The sequence below is a fragment of the Oncorhynchus kisutch genome, linkage group LG13 (assembly GCF_002021735.2).
Source record: "Oncorhynchus kisutch isolate 150728-3 linkage group LG13, Okis_V2, whole genome shotgun sequence".
Lineage (NCBI taxonomy): Eukaryota > Metazoa > Chordata > Actinopteri > Salmoniformes > Salmonidae > Oncorhynchus > Oncorhynchus kisutch.
Window position 1 is genome coordinate 72463845 of NC_034186.2, and position 16533 is coordinate 72480377.

General features: G+C 43.4%; 1 protein-coding gene across 1 annotated transcript in view; it reads left to right on the plus strand.

Moving 5' to 3' along the window:
• LOC109906258 (mannan-binding lectin serine protease 2) overlaps positions 1–16533 on the plus strand; it is a 31907-nt gene that overhangs the window by 7008 nt on the left and 8366 nt on the right. The window contains 3 exon segments of the mRNA XM_020503875.2: positions 2472–2603; positions 2814–2888; positions 3454–4282. Of these exon segments, the coding sequence (XP_020359464.2) occupies positions 2472–2603; positions 2814–2888; positions 3454–4282 (1036 nt within the window).

Sequence of the window (16533 nt, forward strand, 5' to 3'; positions counted from 1 at the left end):
GTTGTCTTGAAAGCACCAAGAGAGTTACTTAATGGCGAGAGCCCTTCACATTATCCCGGAGTGGGACATGAGAAGTGCTACAGACACGCCCCTTTCTGAGAGTCACACAAGTATGCATAAGAAAGCATTATAGCATAGGCCTACAGTGGTGGAAAAAGTATCCAATTGTCATACTTGAGCAAAAGTAAAGATACCTTAAATAGAAAATGACTCAAGTATAAGTCAAAGTCACCAAACGTCTTAAAAGTATTTGGTTTTAAATATACTTAAGTATCAAAAGTAAATACAATTGCTCAAATATATTTAGTATCAAAAGTAAAAGTAAAAATATAAATAATTTTAAATTCCTTATATTAAGCAAACCAGAAGGCACGATTTTCTTGTTTTTTAAATTCACGGATAGCCAGAGGCACACTCCAACAATCAGACATAATTTACAAACAAAGCATTTTTGCTTAGTTAGTCCGCCAGATCAGATGCAGTAGGGATGACCAGGGATTTTCATATTGATTTCACCTTATTTTAGTGTTGTTGTTGTTGATGAGCAATCGCGATTTCATTTAAGAAAATACAAAGTGTTGACATTCTTAATGGTGCTCTCATCAGGCATTATATGACTCATGGTCATATATGGAATCAGGAATACTAACACTTTGTATTTTCTTAAATAAACAATAATTTACTACGGTAACTGTTGTGAATGAATTATTCTGCTGCCGAGAAACCAAACCGTGACCTCAAAGCCGCAATACCTACCAAACCCATTAGACTCATTCTAAATAAGATTATCTAAAATTGTCAATGACTGAGATAATACGTAATTATGATAACCAGGTCTATTTAACCTGAATCGATAATTAAGTCATGTTAGCTAGCTAGCTTTTTACTCACCGTAATTCCACTGAGCAACGTCTGTCTGGTAAACTTGTTACACAGCTGCAACAATCCTCATTCACGAGCTTGCTGGATCACTTTGATTAACCCACCCACTGAGGCATATCATATCTCAATAACCCAGCATCAATAACCCAGCATTAACAATCAAACCTAGCTCTTTTGAATGAAAACAACCAAACTAAGTGACCCAATGCTTGCAACCCAGCAGTTGAGTCATCCAAACAACCCAGCATTTTTAGTATAGTGATTTTCAAGGTGCTAAAACACACATTACACTAGTAAAATAAACATATTTTACTTGCCTTCTTTGTTTAATTTATCTATACAATATAGGAAAATACTTTTGTTCACTGTTTAGCATTAAAAAAAGAATAGATAGATATCTCTGAATCACCAAAACATGTCACTACACCTCTACATCACCAGTGAGACGAGCCAATTCGTTAGCCCACAGTAGTTTCTAAAATGCATACACATATTTTGTAGTATAAGGACTTTTTTTTTTTTAATGACAAAGTCAAGGGACAGCATTTACCTCTACAATTCAAGAATGAATAAATAGCATCCATGTTGATCATCCTTAAGAACTCAGAATATGTAGGAACATTCTTGCGGATCTTGATTTGAGTAATAATACCCTGGGCCTCGTTTCCCAGTTGCGATGTAAAGTAAGCATTATGATGATCGTACCAGTTGCATCATTATTTATGAGCCAACTTTTTAAGAGTGTTTCCATACACGTTCGCTAAGGGACAGGTCGAAATTTACTTGGGGGAGGGGTGGTCCAAAATATGTGTTTTTTGGGGGAGGCACAGGGGAGGGTGGTGCAATTTTCCCCTTGGTTTACATTCGCTCCTCTACTTGTAGTTTCCATATAAACAATGGCTTGATATTACCCTAATAAAGTTTAGAAACGTTTGTGGTTTGGTATGGTGTGGCTATCATTAAGCTTTAGCTACTGCAGGCCTATGATTTGAAGGCAGTACACCCCGGGGTTTCAACTGGCTCCAACAGTTGAACTCGAGGTGAGGAAGACTGTTTCAGGTCTACCAGAGTTACTCCTATAATCTAACAATATAATGCTTATCTTTACAAAATATTTGGATCGAAAATGATCTAATTACCCTTCTTCTGTACGTCTATATGTGTATAGCAGACACAGTAACCATCTGACATAAATGCATGCATGTCATGTTGTACCTATATATACATACAGTACCTAGCCTAAAGATCTTGATTCTATGTGTAGCGGAGATGTTCTGTGAATAAATTGACTCGGAAGGTCAAAAAACATCTAACGATGCACTTTGGCTGCTCTACCAGTGGTCTGGATCATTTGCAGATGTGCAATGTTTTTTAAGATCAACGTTACTAATGAAAGTTCTGAGAAACAGATCAGCTACTACAGATTCATCTTACGATGGTTCTAACAATGATATTAACGCTATGAAGGCTCTGGGAAACGAGGTCTAGGACCTTTGCATTTTCATAACGCTATTTTATCTTTTAAAGCAATTTGTTTTGGAGTTTGTGTCAGAAACGTTGGTTTGCTCTATATGTCTGGTTCACTCTAGCTGTGGATTGTGGAGAACCAGACACGTCTAGTGATGAGGCCCTTGAACTGGTGGACAAGGATCCAAGTACTCTGTTTCATGATGAGGTCCAGTTCAAGTGTGAATCTAAATACTACACACTGGAGGGAGACGGTTAGTCCATACAGTCTTATTTACCTACAACTGCAGCTGTCATCTTTTTCTTGAACTTTTTATGTAAATCTCCTCCTTTCTTCCATCCCTCCTTCCCTGATCATTTCTATACAGTATCTTCAGTATACCTGCCCTATGCTTTCTGAGTCCGCTCCACGTGCCATCACTATCTACCCTACCGGTGCTCTTACCTCCCTTCTGTTCCTTCAGAGAAGTACATCTGTGATGCCAGTGGTGCGTGGACATCGGTCAAGGGCCAAGAAAAGTTACCAAAGTGCATCGAAGGTATGCCTCACTATCATTTATCAGGTGTACGCAGTGTTGTGGAGTAATGAACTATATGTAGTTCAACTAGTATTTTAACTACATTTTGCAGTAGCTTGGTGGTAGTTTAACTAAATTCAAATCTTGATAGTGTTTACAGTAGTTAATTACTTATTTTTACCATGCAGCTGTGTAGCTAACTACTGGAAATACACACTACTTTTTTAGTAAAAAACATTTTTAGACCTGCCTAATTCTCACTTGAAACTTGGGCTTAATTACACATTCTGTTAACATGACTCCAGAGTAAGCTTTTCTTGCAATTTGTAGTTTATGACATTTCACATTTAGTTCTGGTCATTTTCCACTATGTTGTTTTTATGTAGTGAATTACTTTTCAAAGTAACTTTAGTTAAGTAAACTAAGGGTAACTTTAGTGTAGCTTACCTTCTTCCAGTGAGAAGTCATTCGTAGCTTGGTAAACTATATTTTCACAGTAGCTTCCCTAACACTGGGCGGATGACAGTATAACTGCTGTTACACTATTAATGATCCAGTGTACTGTTCTGGATTGTCTATCTTCTAGTGTGTGGGAAGACAGAAACAGATATTTACAGCTTTGGAAAAATTTTGGGGGGCAAACCGGCGAAGATGGGAGAGATACCCTGGCAGCTTCTCACTAAACAGCCCAAAAGAGGAGGAGCATCCCTGATCAATGACCGGTGGGCCATCACAGCAGCTCATGTAGTGGATGGCTACGAAGAAAGCACGCTTACATTTTTCGGGGGGCTGATAGATGGGAAAAAAGCACAAGAAACTGATCCTGATGTGGTTGTCATGGTAACGGAGAAGATTATCATTCACCCTGACTACAAAAAGGGCATACCTGGTAATGAACGCACTAACTACGACAACGATATAGCTCTCATCAGAATGTCTTCCAGGGTGAAGTTAGGGCCCAATGTTCTCCCCATATGCCTGCCTGAGGCTGATGGAGGATTCAAAGAGTTTCAGCACGGCACTGTTTCAGGGTGGGGTGGGACAGAGAATAAAAATAAAACCAGCATTTTGGCTAAAAGCAAATTCTTGCTTTACACATCTGTGGGAAGATACCCCCAAACTAATTGTGAGGAAACACCTTTGTTGTCTATTAACAAGCCAATGGTTTTCACTGAGAACATGTTCTGTGCAGGGGGTGATGGGTTAGATAGCTGCAAGGGGGATAGTGGGGGTCCATTATTTCTCCCTAAGCTGGGATCAGGGAACAAGGACAACAGAGGGCCATATCATCTGAGAGGCATTGTGTCCTGGGGTTCCCTTTGTGAACTGGGAAAGGAATCTAAAAAGGGCTACTACACCAAAGTGGAGAATTACTTAGACTGGATCAAGATGACAATAGAGAGAGAAGAGCAGGGGTAAAAACAGTAAAGAAGACTAAGAAGAGTAAAACATACTAGTCAACACTGAACCTCCATAATCATAATTGTATGCTAATTATTTCCAGTACTTTTACTTTTTATAAAACCAGTCTGGTTCTATAAATGACTTGTGTTATTTTAGTTCAGTGTTAAAGGTAACTTCAGTATACAGGCAATACCATCCTGTCATGTCTGAGTAAAATCTCTGCTCTGTGGCAAAATCACCAAACATATTGCTGTGCCTTTTATTCGTTGTTGTGAATAATGCCTAATAATTACCCTGATTGAAAAACCCAAATAAAAATATGATTCATAAAACTCGTCTGAATGTTTGTCTTCAATCAAACTCTCAATTAAATGTTGATACCCTATTTTCACTCCTCCTCCTCCCCCATTTCTACTGTGCCTCTACATCTGCATTGCTCGCTCTCTGTAGTTTTAGGCTCGGTTTCTGTATTTGTATTTGCAGTGGCGACCCATCACTCAGGGCTGTTTTGAGCCCTTCCTGTCTAGCTGTTTTTTGTAGCCTGTTTTCAAATCAAATCAAATTGTATTATCACATGCACCAAATAAAACAGGTGTAGACCTTACAGTGAAATACTTACTTACGAGCCCCTAACCAACAGTGCAGTTTAAAAAAATATGGATAAGAGATAAAAGTAACAAGTAATTAAAGAGCAGCAGTAAAAAAAAATAATATACTGTATGCAGGGGGGTGCCGGTACAGTCATTGTGTGGGGGCACCGGTTAGTTGAGGTAGTATGTACATGTAGGTAGAGTTCATTAAAGTGACTATGCATAGATGACATCAGAGAGTGGCAGTGGTGTGGAGAGGGGAGGAGGGGCAATGCAAATAGTCTGGGTTCATGTTCAGGAGTCTTATGGCTTGGGGGTAGAAGCTGTTTGGAAGCCTCTTGGACCTAGACTTGGCGCTCCGGTACCGCTTGCTGTGTGGTAGCAGAGAGAACTACTAGAGTGGCTGGAGTTTTTGACAATTTTTAGGGCCTTCCTCTGACACCGCCTGGTATAGAGGTCCCGGATGGCAGGAAGCTTGGCTCCAGTGATGTACTGGGACGTTCGCACTACCCTCTGTAGTGCCTTGCAGAGGAGGCAGAGCAGTTACCATACCAAGCAGTGATGCAACCAGTCAGGATGCTCTCGATGGTGCAGCTGTAGAACCTTATGGAGGGTCTGAGGACCCATGCCAAATCTTTTCAGTCTCCTGAAGGGGAATAGGTTTTGTCGTGCCCACTTCACGACTGTCATCAAATCAAATGTATTTATATAGCCCTTCGTACATCAGCTGGTATCTCAAAGTGCTGGACAGAAACCCAGCCTAAAACCCCAAACAGCAAACAATGCAGGTGTAGAAGCACGGTGGCTAGGAATAACTCCCTAGAAAGGCCAAAACCTAGGAAGAAACCTAGAGAGGAACCAGGCTATGTGGGGTGGCCAGTCCTCTTCTGGCTGTGCCGGGTGGAGATTATAACAGAACATGGCCAAGATGTTTAAATGTTCATAAATGACCAGCATGGTCCAATAATAATAAGGCAGAACACTTGAAACTGGAGCAGCAGCACGGCCAGGTGGACTGGAGACAGCAAGGAGTCATCATGTCAGGTAGTCCTGAGGCATGGTCCTAGGGCTCAGGTCCTCCGAGAGAGAGAAAGAAAGACAGAAAGAGAGAATTAGAGAGAGCACACTTAAATTCACACAGGACACCTAATAGGACAGGAGAAGTACTCCAGATATAACAAACTGACCAAAATGCAGCGTGGCTATTTGTAAACATCTTTAATAAAGATGAAAAATACAAACAGTATACAAAAACAATAAATGTGAAAACCCGAAACAGCCCTATCTGGAGCAAACAAACACAGAGACAGGAACAATCACCCACAAGAGACCTAAAGAATATGGCTGCCTAAATATGGTTCCCAATCAGAGACAACGATAAACACCTGCCTCTGATTGAGAACCACTCCAGGCAACCATAGACTTACCTAGAATACTTAACTAAACACTATCCCATTAACTACAAAACCCCTAGACAAAACAAACCACATAAATCACCCATGTCACACCCTGGCCTAACCAAAATAATAAAGAGAACACAGAATACTAAGACCAGGGTGTGACACCTAGCCCCCCGACACATAAACTACTGCAGCATAAATACTGGAGGCTGAGCCAGGAGGGGTCAGGAGACACTGTGGCCCCATCAGAGGACACCCCCGGACAGGGCCAAACAGGAAGGATATAACCCCACCCACTTTTCCAAAGCACAGCCCCCACACCACTAGAGGGATGATGTCATGATGTGCTTGGACCATGTTAGTTTGTTGGTAACGTGGACACCAAGGAACTTGAAGCCCTCAACATGCTCCACTACAGCCCCATCAATGAGAAATGGGGGTGTTCTCGGTCCTCTTTTTCCTGTAGTCCACAATCATCTCCATTGTCTTGATCACATTGAGGGAGAGGTTGTTGTCCTGGCACCATACGGCCAGGTCTCTGACCTCCTCCCTATAGGCTGTCTCGTTGTTGTCGGTGATCAGGCCTACCACTGTTGTGTCATCTGCAAATTTAATGATGGTGTTGGAGTCGTGCCTGGCCATGCAGTCCTGAGTGAACACGGAGTTCAGGAGGGGGCTGAGCACACACCCCTGAGGGGCCCCCTGTGTTGAGGATCAGCGTGGCAGCTGTGTTGTTACCTACCCTTACCACCTGGGGGCGGCCCGTCAGGATGTCCAGGATCCAGTTGCAGAGGGGGGTGTTTAGTCCCAGGGTCCTTTGAGGGCACTTTGGTGTTGAACGCTGAGCTGTAGTCAATGAATAGCATTCTCACATAGGTGTTCCTTTTGTCCAGGTGGGAAAGGGCAGTGTGGAGTGCAATAGAGACTCCATCATGTGTGGATCTGTTGGGGCGGTATGCAAATTGGAGTGGGTCTCGGGTTTCTGGGATGATGGTGTTGATGTGAGCCATGACCAGCATTTCAAAGCACTTCATGGCTACAGACGTGAGTGCTACAGGTCGGTAGTCATTTAGGCAGGTTAGCTTAGTGTTCTTGGGAACAGGCACAGTGGTGGTCTGCTTTTAACATGTTGGCATTACAGACTCAGACAGGGAGAGGTTGAAAATGTCAGTGGAGACACTTTCTAGTTGGCCAGCGCATGCTCATAGTATACGTCCTGGTAATCCGTTTGGCCCTGCGGCCTTGTGAATGTTGACCTGTCTAAAGGTCTTACTCACATCGGTTGCATAGAGCGTGATCACACAGTCTTCCGGTATAGCTGGTGCTCTCATGCAGGTTTAAGTGTTATTTGCCTCAAAGCGAGCATAGAAGTAGTTTAGCTCGTCTGGTAGGCTCGTGTCACAGGGCAGCTCTCGGCTGTGCTTGCCTTTATAGTCTGTAATGGTTTGCAGGCCCTGCCACATCCAACAAGCGTCAGAGCCAGTGTAGTACGACTCGATCTACACCCTGTATTGACGCTTTGCCTGTTTGATGGTTCGTCGGAGGGCATAGCGGGATTTCTTATAAGCTTCCGGGTTATATTCCCGCTCCTTGAAAGTGGCAGCTCTAGCCTTTATCTCAGTGTGGATGCTTCCTGTAATCCATGGCTTCTGGTTGGGGTATGTACGTACGGTCATTGTGGGGACGACATCATCGATGCACTTATTGATGAAGCCAATGACAGATGTGGTGTTCTCCTCAATGCCATCGGAGGAATCCCGGAACATATTCCAGTCTGTGCTAGCAAAACAGTCCTGTAGCTTAGCATCTGCTTCATCTGACCACTTTTTTATTGATCTAGTCACTGGTGCTTCCTGCTTAAATTTTAGCTTGTAAGCAGGAATCAGGAGGATGGGAAAATGGTCAGATTTGCCAAATGGTGAGGGAGAGCTTTGTATGCATCTCTGTGTGTGGAGTATAGGTGGTCTTGAGTTCTTTTCCCTCTGGTTGCACATTTAACATGCTGATAGAAACTTGGTAAAACCAATTTAAGTTTCTCTGCATTAAAGTCCCCGGCTACTAGGAGCGCCGCCTCTGGGTGAGCGTTTTCTTGTTTTCTTACGGCAGAATACAGCTCATTCAATGCCATCTTCCCAGTAACCCGTCCATTTTATTGTCCAACGATTGCATGCTTGCTAGCAGAATTGAGGGAAGTGGGGGTTCATTCGATAGCCTCCGACTTCTCAGAAAGCAGCCTGCTCTCCAGCCTCTCTTTCTCAACCTCCTCTTCATGCAGATCACTGGGGTTGGACCTGTTCCCAAGGGAGCCGTATATCCTCCGCCTCGGGCTAGTCAGAGTCGTAAAAGAAGAAAAATAATTCTGCTAGTCCGTGGTGAGTAATCGCAATCCTGATGTCTAGAAGTTATTTTCGATCATAAGAGACGGTAACGGCAACATTATGTACAAAAAGAGTAAAAAACATGTTACAAACAACGCAGATAAACTAACAAAAAAACACAATCGGTTGGGGCGCATAAAACGTCTACCTTCTGCTCTGGCGCCATCTATTTTATTGTTTTGGCATTAAGACGTGAAACATATCAGTTTCTAAACAATGTAAAAATAAGAATAATTGCGTTAATAAAGCAGCATACAAAATTGGTCTCTTTTTTGCTTTCTTGAGTAAGGCAGCTCCAAAATGCAGGTGTTTCAGCCTAGCTCAGCCACAGCTGTCTATGGTGGTGGGGCAGCCAGCAGAAAATATGAGGGGTTGGTAATGTTCTCTAGTTCGCCCCTGTGATTGACTCAGTGTTGTGTCACTCATGGGGAACTACGTTATCGAAAAATCTACGTGGAGAGCTTGAAATTTCAAGCCCCTTGGGTGCTGCCATAGAGTTACTGTACATTAGAAGTGCACAGCCAAGAAGGCTCAAGGTCATTGGCCAAAGATAAAATTACATCAAATCACATTATATCTACCTTAGCTTTGATTGGACTGATGATGTCAACATCATACTTTCAAAATCTTAGGGATCAAGCTAGACAAGCAGTCATCATTATGAATCATGTCGACAAATTACTGGCAAATCCTTTTCAATCCTTGTCATATGAAGATACATGACAGATAAAATGTATCATCGGCCATTGGACATAAACATTACACAATAAGTTGAAAATTGCAATTTCAACAATGAGTGGTTTGGAAAGAATCAGTCAATCAATCAAATGTATTTATAAAGCCCTTTTTACATCAGCCGATATCACAAAGTGCTATACAGAAACCCAACCTAAAACACCAAACAGCAAGCAATGCAGATGTAGAAGCACAGTGGCTAGGAAAAACTCCCTGGAAAGGCAGGAACCTAGGAAGAAATCTAGAGAGGAACCAGGCTCTGAGGGGTGGCCAGTCCTCTTCTGGCTGTGCCGGGTTGAGATTATAACAGAACATGGCTAAGATGTTCATAGATGACCAGCAGGGTCAAATACTAATAATAATCACAGTGTTTGTAGATTGAGCAACAGGTTGAAACTGGAGCAGCAGCACGACAAGGTGGACTGGGGACAGCAAGGAGTCATCAGGCCAGGTAGTCCTGAGGCGTGGTCCCAGGGCTCAGGTTCTCCAGGAGGGGAGAGGGAGAGAGAGAGAATTATAGAGAGCATACTTAAATTCACACAGGACACCGGATAAGACAGGAGAAATACTCCAGACATAACAGACTCACCCTAGCCCCTGACATAAACTATTGCAGCATAAATACTGGAGGCTGAGACAGGAGGGGTCGGGAGACACTATGGCCCTGTCCAACGATACCCTCGGACAGGGCCAACCAGGCAGGATATAACCCCACCCACTTTGTCAAAGCACGGCCCCCACACCACTAGAGGGATATCTTCAACCACCAACTAACTACCATGAGACAAGGCTGAGTATAGCCCATGAAGATATCCCCCACGGCATGAACCCGAAGGGGGTGCCAACCCGGACAGGAAGATCACGTCAGTGGCTCAACCCACTCAAGTAACGCACCCCTCCTAGGGACGGGATGGAAGAGCACCAGTAAGTCAGTGACTCAGCCCCCATAATAGGGTTAGAGGCAGAGAATCCCGGTGGAGAGATGGGAACCGTCCAGGCAGAGACAGCAAGGGCAACTCGTTGCTCCAGTGCCTTTCCGTTCACCTTCACACCTCTGGGCCAGACTACACTCAATCATATGACCTACTGAAGAGATCTGTTTTCAATAAAGACTTAAAAGGTTGAAACTGAGTCTGCATCTCTCACATGGATAGGCAGACCATTCCATAAAAATGGAGCTCAATAGGAGAAAGACCTGCCCCCAGCTGTTTGCTTAGAAATTCTAGGGACAATAAGGAGGCCTATGTCTTGTGACCGTAGCATATGTAGGTATGTATGGCAGGACCAAATTGGAGAGATAGGTAGGAGCAAGTCCATGTAATGCTTTGTAAGTTAGCAGTAAACCTTGAAATCAGCCCTAGGCTTAAAAGGAAGCCAGTGTAGAGAGGCTAGGACTGGAGTAATATAATCACATTTTGTTGGTTCTAGTCAAGATTCTAGCAGCCATGTTTAGCACTAACTGAAGTTTATTTAGTGCTTTATCCACGTAACCGGAAAGTAGAGCAGTCTAATCTGGAATTGACAAAAGCATGGGTTAACTTTTGTGCATAAATTTTGGACAGAAAGTTTCGAATTTTTGCAATGATACGAAGATGGAAAAAAGCTGTCCTTGAAATGGTCTTGATATGTTCGTCAAAATAGAGATCAGGGTCCAGAGTAACGCCAAGGTCCTTCACAGTTTTATTTGAGACGACTTTACAACCATCAAGATGAATTGTTTCTTGGGACCTAGAACTAGCATCTCTGTTTGTCTGAGTTTAAACAAAAAGATTTGCCGCCATCCACTTCCTTATGTCTGAAACACAGGCTTCCAAGGAGGACAATTTTGGGGCTTCACCATGTTTAAACTAAATGGACAGCTGTGTATTGTCTGCAATGCAGTGAAAGTTAACATTGTGTTTCCGAATGACATCAACAAGAGGTAAAATATATAGCGAAAACAATAGTGGTCCTAAAACGGAACCTTGAGGAACACCGAAATGTACAGTTGATTTGTCAGAGGACAAACCATCCACAGAGACAAACTGATATCTTTCCGATAGATAAGATCTAAACCAGGCCAGAATTTGTCTGTGTAGACCAATTTAGGTTTCCGATCTCTCCAAAAGAATGTGGTGATTGATGGTGTCAAAAGCAGCACTAAGGTCTAGAAGCACGAGGACAGATGCAGAGCCTTGGTCTGACGCCATTAAAAAGTAATTTACCACCTTCACGAGTGCATTCTCAGTGCTATGATGGGGTCTAAAACCAGACAGAAGCATTTCATATACGTTGTTTGTCTTCAGGAAGACAGTGAGTTGCTGCGCAACAGCTTTTTCCCAAATTTTGGAGAGGAATGAGAGATTCGATATAGGCCAATAGTTTTTTATTTTCTGTGTCAAGGTTTGGCTTTTTCAAGAGAGGCTTTATTACTGCCATTTTTTGTGAGTTTGATACACACCTGGTGGATAGGGAGCCGTTTATTATGTTCAACATAGGAGGGCCAAGCACAGGAAGCAACTCTTTCAGTAGTTTAGTTGGAATAGGGTCCAGTACGCAGCTTGAAGGTTTAGAGGCCATTACTATTTTCATGAATGTGTCAAGAGATGTAGGATTTAAAAAACTTGAGTGTCTCCCTTGATCCTAGGTCCTGGCAGTGTTGTGCAGACTCGGGACAACTGAGCTTTGGAGAAATACGCATATTTAAAGAGGAGTCCGTAATTTGCTTTCTAATGATCACGATCTTTTTGTCAAAGAAGTTCATGAATTTATCACTGCTGAAGTAAAAGCCATCCTCTCTTGGGGAATGCTTGTTAATTAGCTTTGCGACAGTATCAAAAATAAATGTAGGATTGTTCTTATTCTCCTAATTAAGTTGGAAAAATAGGATGATCGAGAAGTGTGAGGGCTCTTCGATGTTGCACTGTACAGTCTTTCCAAGCTAGTCGGAAGACTTCCAGTTTGGTGGAGCGCCATTCCGTTTCAATTTTTTGGAAGCTTGCTTCAAGGCTCCAGTATTTTCTGTATACCAGGGAGCTAGTTTCTTATGACAAATGTTTTTTTGGTTTTAGTGGTGCAACTGCATCTAGTGTATTACGCAAGGTTACATTTAGTTCCTCGGGTGGTTAACCAATTTTTGTACTCCGACGTCCTTGGGTAGGTGGAGAAAGTCTGGAAGGGCATCTAGGAATCTTTGGGTTGTCTGAGAATTTATAGCACAGCTTTCGATGATCCTTGGTTGTGGTCTGAGCAGATTATTTGTTGCGATTGCAAACGTAATAAATTGGTGGTCCGAAAGTCCAGGATTATGAGGAAAAACATTAAGATCCACAATATTTATTCCATGGGACAAAACTAGGTCCTGAGTATGACTCTGGCAGTGTGTAGGTCCGGAGACATGTTGGACAAAACCCACTGAGTCGATGATGGCTCCGAAATACTTTTTGAGTGGGTCTGTGGACTTTTCCATGTCAACGTTAAAGTCACCAAAAATGTGAATATTATCTGCCATGACTACAAGGTCCGATAGGAATTCAGGGAACTCAGTGAGAAACGCTGTATACGGCCCAGGAGGCCTGTAAACAGTAGCTACAAAAAGTGATTGAGTAGGCTGCATAGATTTCATGAGTAGAAACTCAAAAGACAAAAACGCAGTCATTTTTTCTTTAGTAAATTGAAATTTGCTATTGTAAATGTTAGCAACACAACGCGGTTGGATTAACAAGAAGTTAGCTTTTAAATGATGTATGTTCATGAATGTTTAATATTACAATTTTGTCATTTGAATTTGGCGCACTCCAGCTTCACCGGATGTTGTCCATTTTGACTCCGATAGCAGGATCCTTGTGCTAAGAGGTTTTAAAGGTCTCTTTTCCAAGTATAAAAGGATAAACATTCAACATCATGGGCCGGAAAAGGTTGAATACATTGCCCACACTGTCAATCAGCATGACTTCTGCTGCGTTCAAAACAACTGGAAACTCGGAACTGGGAAATCTTAGACTTCATTGAGTTCAAGACAACTGGGAACACAGAAAAAAACTAGTTCAGACTGAGAAAATACGTTTTGAACAGTTATTTGGAAAGGCACACACCTGTCTATATAATATACCAGCATTGACGGTCCCCAAGAACCACATCATTAAAAAATGGAAGAAGTTTGGAACCACCAAGACTCTTCCTAGAGCTGGCCGCACTCCACCAATCAGGCCTTTATACTTATACAGCCCGCTTGGAGTTTGCCAAAAGGCACCTAAAGACTCGCAGACCATGAGAAACAAGATTCTCTAGTCTGTTGAAACCAAGATTTAACTTTTTGGCCTGAATGCCAAGCGTCACGTTTGGAGGAAACCTGGCATCATCCCTACGGTGAAACATGATGGAGCAAGAAGCATCATGCTGTAGGGATGTTTTTCAGCAGCAGAGACTGGGAGACTAGTCAGGATCAAGGGAAAGATTAATGGAGCAAAGTACAAAGAGATCCTTGATGAAAACCTGTTCCAGAGCGCTCAGGACTAGAGGTCGACCGATTAATCGGAATGTCCGATTAATTAGGGCCGATTTCAAGTTTTCATAACTTATTTAATATTTATTTAACTAGGAAAGTCAGTTAAGAACACATTCTTATTTTCAATGACGGCCTAGGAACAGTGGGTTAACTGCCTTGTTCAAGGGCAGAACGACAGATTTTCACCATGTCAGCTCGGGGGACCCAATCTTGCAACCTTACAGTTAACTAGTCCAACGCAATAACGACCCGTCTCTCTCTCATTGCACTCCACAAGGAGACGCGAACGCGAATGCAGTAAGCCAATGTAAGTTGCTAGCCAGGAGGAAAGCATGGCCAGCCGTAGAAAAATGTTTATTGAAATGTTCGATTATCATGGATTTATCGGTGGTGACCATGTTACCTAGCCTCAGTGCAGTGGGCAGCTGGGAGGAGGTGCTCTTGTTCGCCATGGACTTTACAGTGTAGCCTTTGATTCCTGACTGACTGCGTGTATTGGTTCCTGACTTTCCTGAACAGTTGCATGTCGCTGGGGCTATTTGATGCTATTGCAGTCTGCTACAGGATGCTTTTGTGCTGGTCAAGGGCAGTCATGTCTGGAGTGAACCAAAGGCTATATCTGTTCTAAGTTCAATTTTTTTTTTTAAGTGGCATGCTTATTTAAGATGGTGAGGAAATTACTTTTAAAGAATGACCAGGCATCCTCGACTGATGGGATGAGGTCAAAATCCTTTCAGGATACTCGTGTCAGGTCGATTAGAAAGGCCTGCTCGCAGAAGTGATTTAGGGAGCCTTTGAAAGTGATGAGGCGTGGTCATTTGACCGTGGACCCATAGCGAATGCAGGCAATGAGGCAGTGATCGCTGAGATCCTGGTTGAAAACAGCAGAGGTGTATTTGCAGGGCAAGTTGGTCAGGATAATATCTATGACGGGTGCCAATGTTTACATATTTAGGGTTGTACCTGGTGGGTTCCTTTATGATTTGTGTGAGATTGAGGGCATCTAGCTTAGATTGTAGGACTGCTGGGGTGTTAAGCATATCCCAGTTTAGGTCACCTAACAGAACGAACTCTGAAGATAGATGAGGGGCAATCAATTCACATATGGTGTCCAGGGCACAGCTGGAAGCTGAGGGGGGTCTATAACAGGCGGCAACAGTGAGAGACTTATTTCTTGAGAGATTCATTTTTAAAATTAGAAGCTCAAACTGTTTGGGCATAGACCTGGAAAGTATGACAGAACTTTGCAAGCTATCTCTGCAATAGATTGCAACTCCTCCCCCTTTGGCAGTTCTATCTTGATGGAAAATGTTGTAATTGGGTATGGAAATCTCCAAATCTTTGGTGGCCTTCCTAAGCCAGGATTCAGACACGGCAAGGACATCAGGGTTGGCTGAGTGTGCTAAAGCAGTGAGTAAAACAGGAGGAGGCTTCTGATGTTAACATGCATGTATCCAAGGCTTTTTCGATTACAGAAGTCAACAAATGAGAGTGCCTGGGGACATGCAGGGCCTGCGTTAACCTCTACATCACCTGAGGAACAGAGGAGGAGTAGGATGAGGGTACGGCTTAAGGCTATCAAAACTGGTCGTCTAGTGCGTTGGGGACAGAGAATAAAAGGAGCAGATTTCTGGGCATGGTAGAATAGATTCAGGGCATAATATGCAGACAGGGGTATGGTATGGTGCGGGTACAGTGGAGGTAAGCCCAGGCACTGAGTGATGATAAGGTTGCATCTCTGGACGTGCTGGTTATACTGGGTGAGGTAATGTGTTGGGGGTGGAACAAAGGAGGAATCTGAGGCATGTAGAGTGGGACTAGGGGCTCCACTGTAAACTAAAACAATGATAACTATCCTAAACAACAGTATACAAGGCATATTGACATTTGAGAGACATAAAGCGAGGCATAGAGCAATCACAGGTGTTGATTGGGAGAGCTAGCTAAGACAACAATGGGTAAGACAACAACAGCTAATCAGCTAAGACAACAACAACAGGAAATATGGCGATGAATGGGCAGAGAGGGTCTAGGGCCGACAGATAGTTTATTTTTATTTTTTATGGAGTACCTTGATAAATGAACAGTCCAGCAGGCATCAGCTACGTAGCCAAGTGATCATAGGGTCCAGTGAACAGCAATAGATAGGGAAGCCGCGGGGTAGTCGTTACTACACTAGCATGCGGGAGTCACAACGTTTAAAGTTAGCAGGCCGGGGTCAGTAGAAGCGTCTGCTCCGACGTCCGGCCATGGCCGGTTGAGACCACAGAGGACGGAATTACGTCTGCGGACCAGTCGTGGTGGTACGGCGGGGCGCCGTGTCGACAAAGGGTCCGGGCCATATGGCGTGAGAGGTATTGTAGTTGTAGTAATTTAGTTTGCTAGCCGGGAGATGCGCCTGGCTCGCGGCTAACTGGTGCTAGCTTCAGGGCAGGGGCGTTAGCCACTATAGCCACTCGGTAGCAGCTAGTTAGCAGCGATGATCCGCTTCAAAAGGTCCAGAGCTTACGGCAAGTATCCGGTGGAGTAGTGGATTCTAGCCGTGTCCGGGAGGCATCGGCTGGGTAACCGGATGATCACAAAGTAGTCCGGGAGGTGGGCCTGGCTCAGGGCTAGCTTCGGGGCTGGGTCACTCGGTGGCAGCTAGCTAGCTGTGATGATCAGAAGTAATGG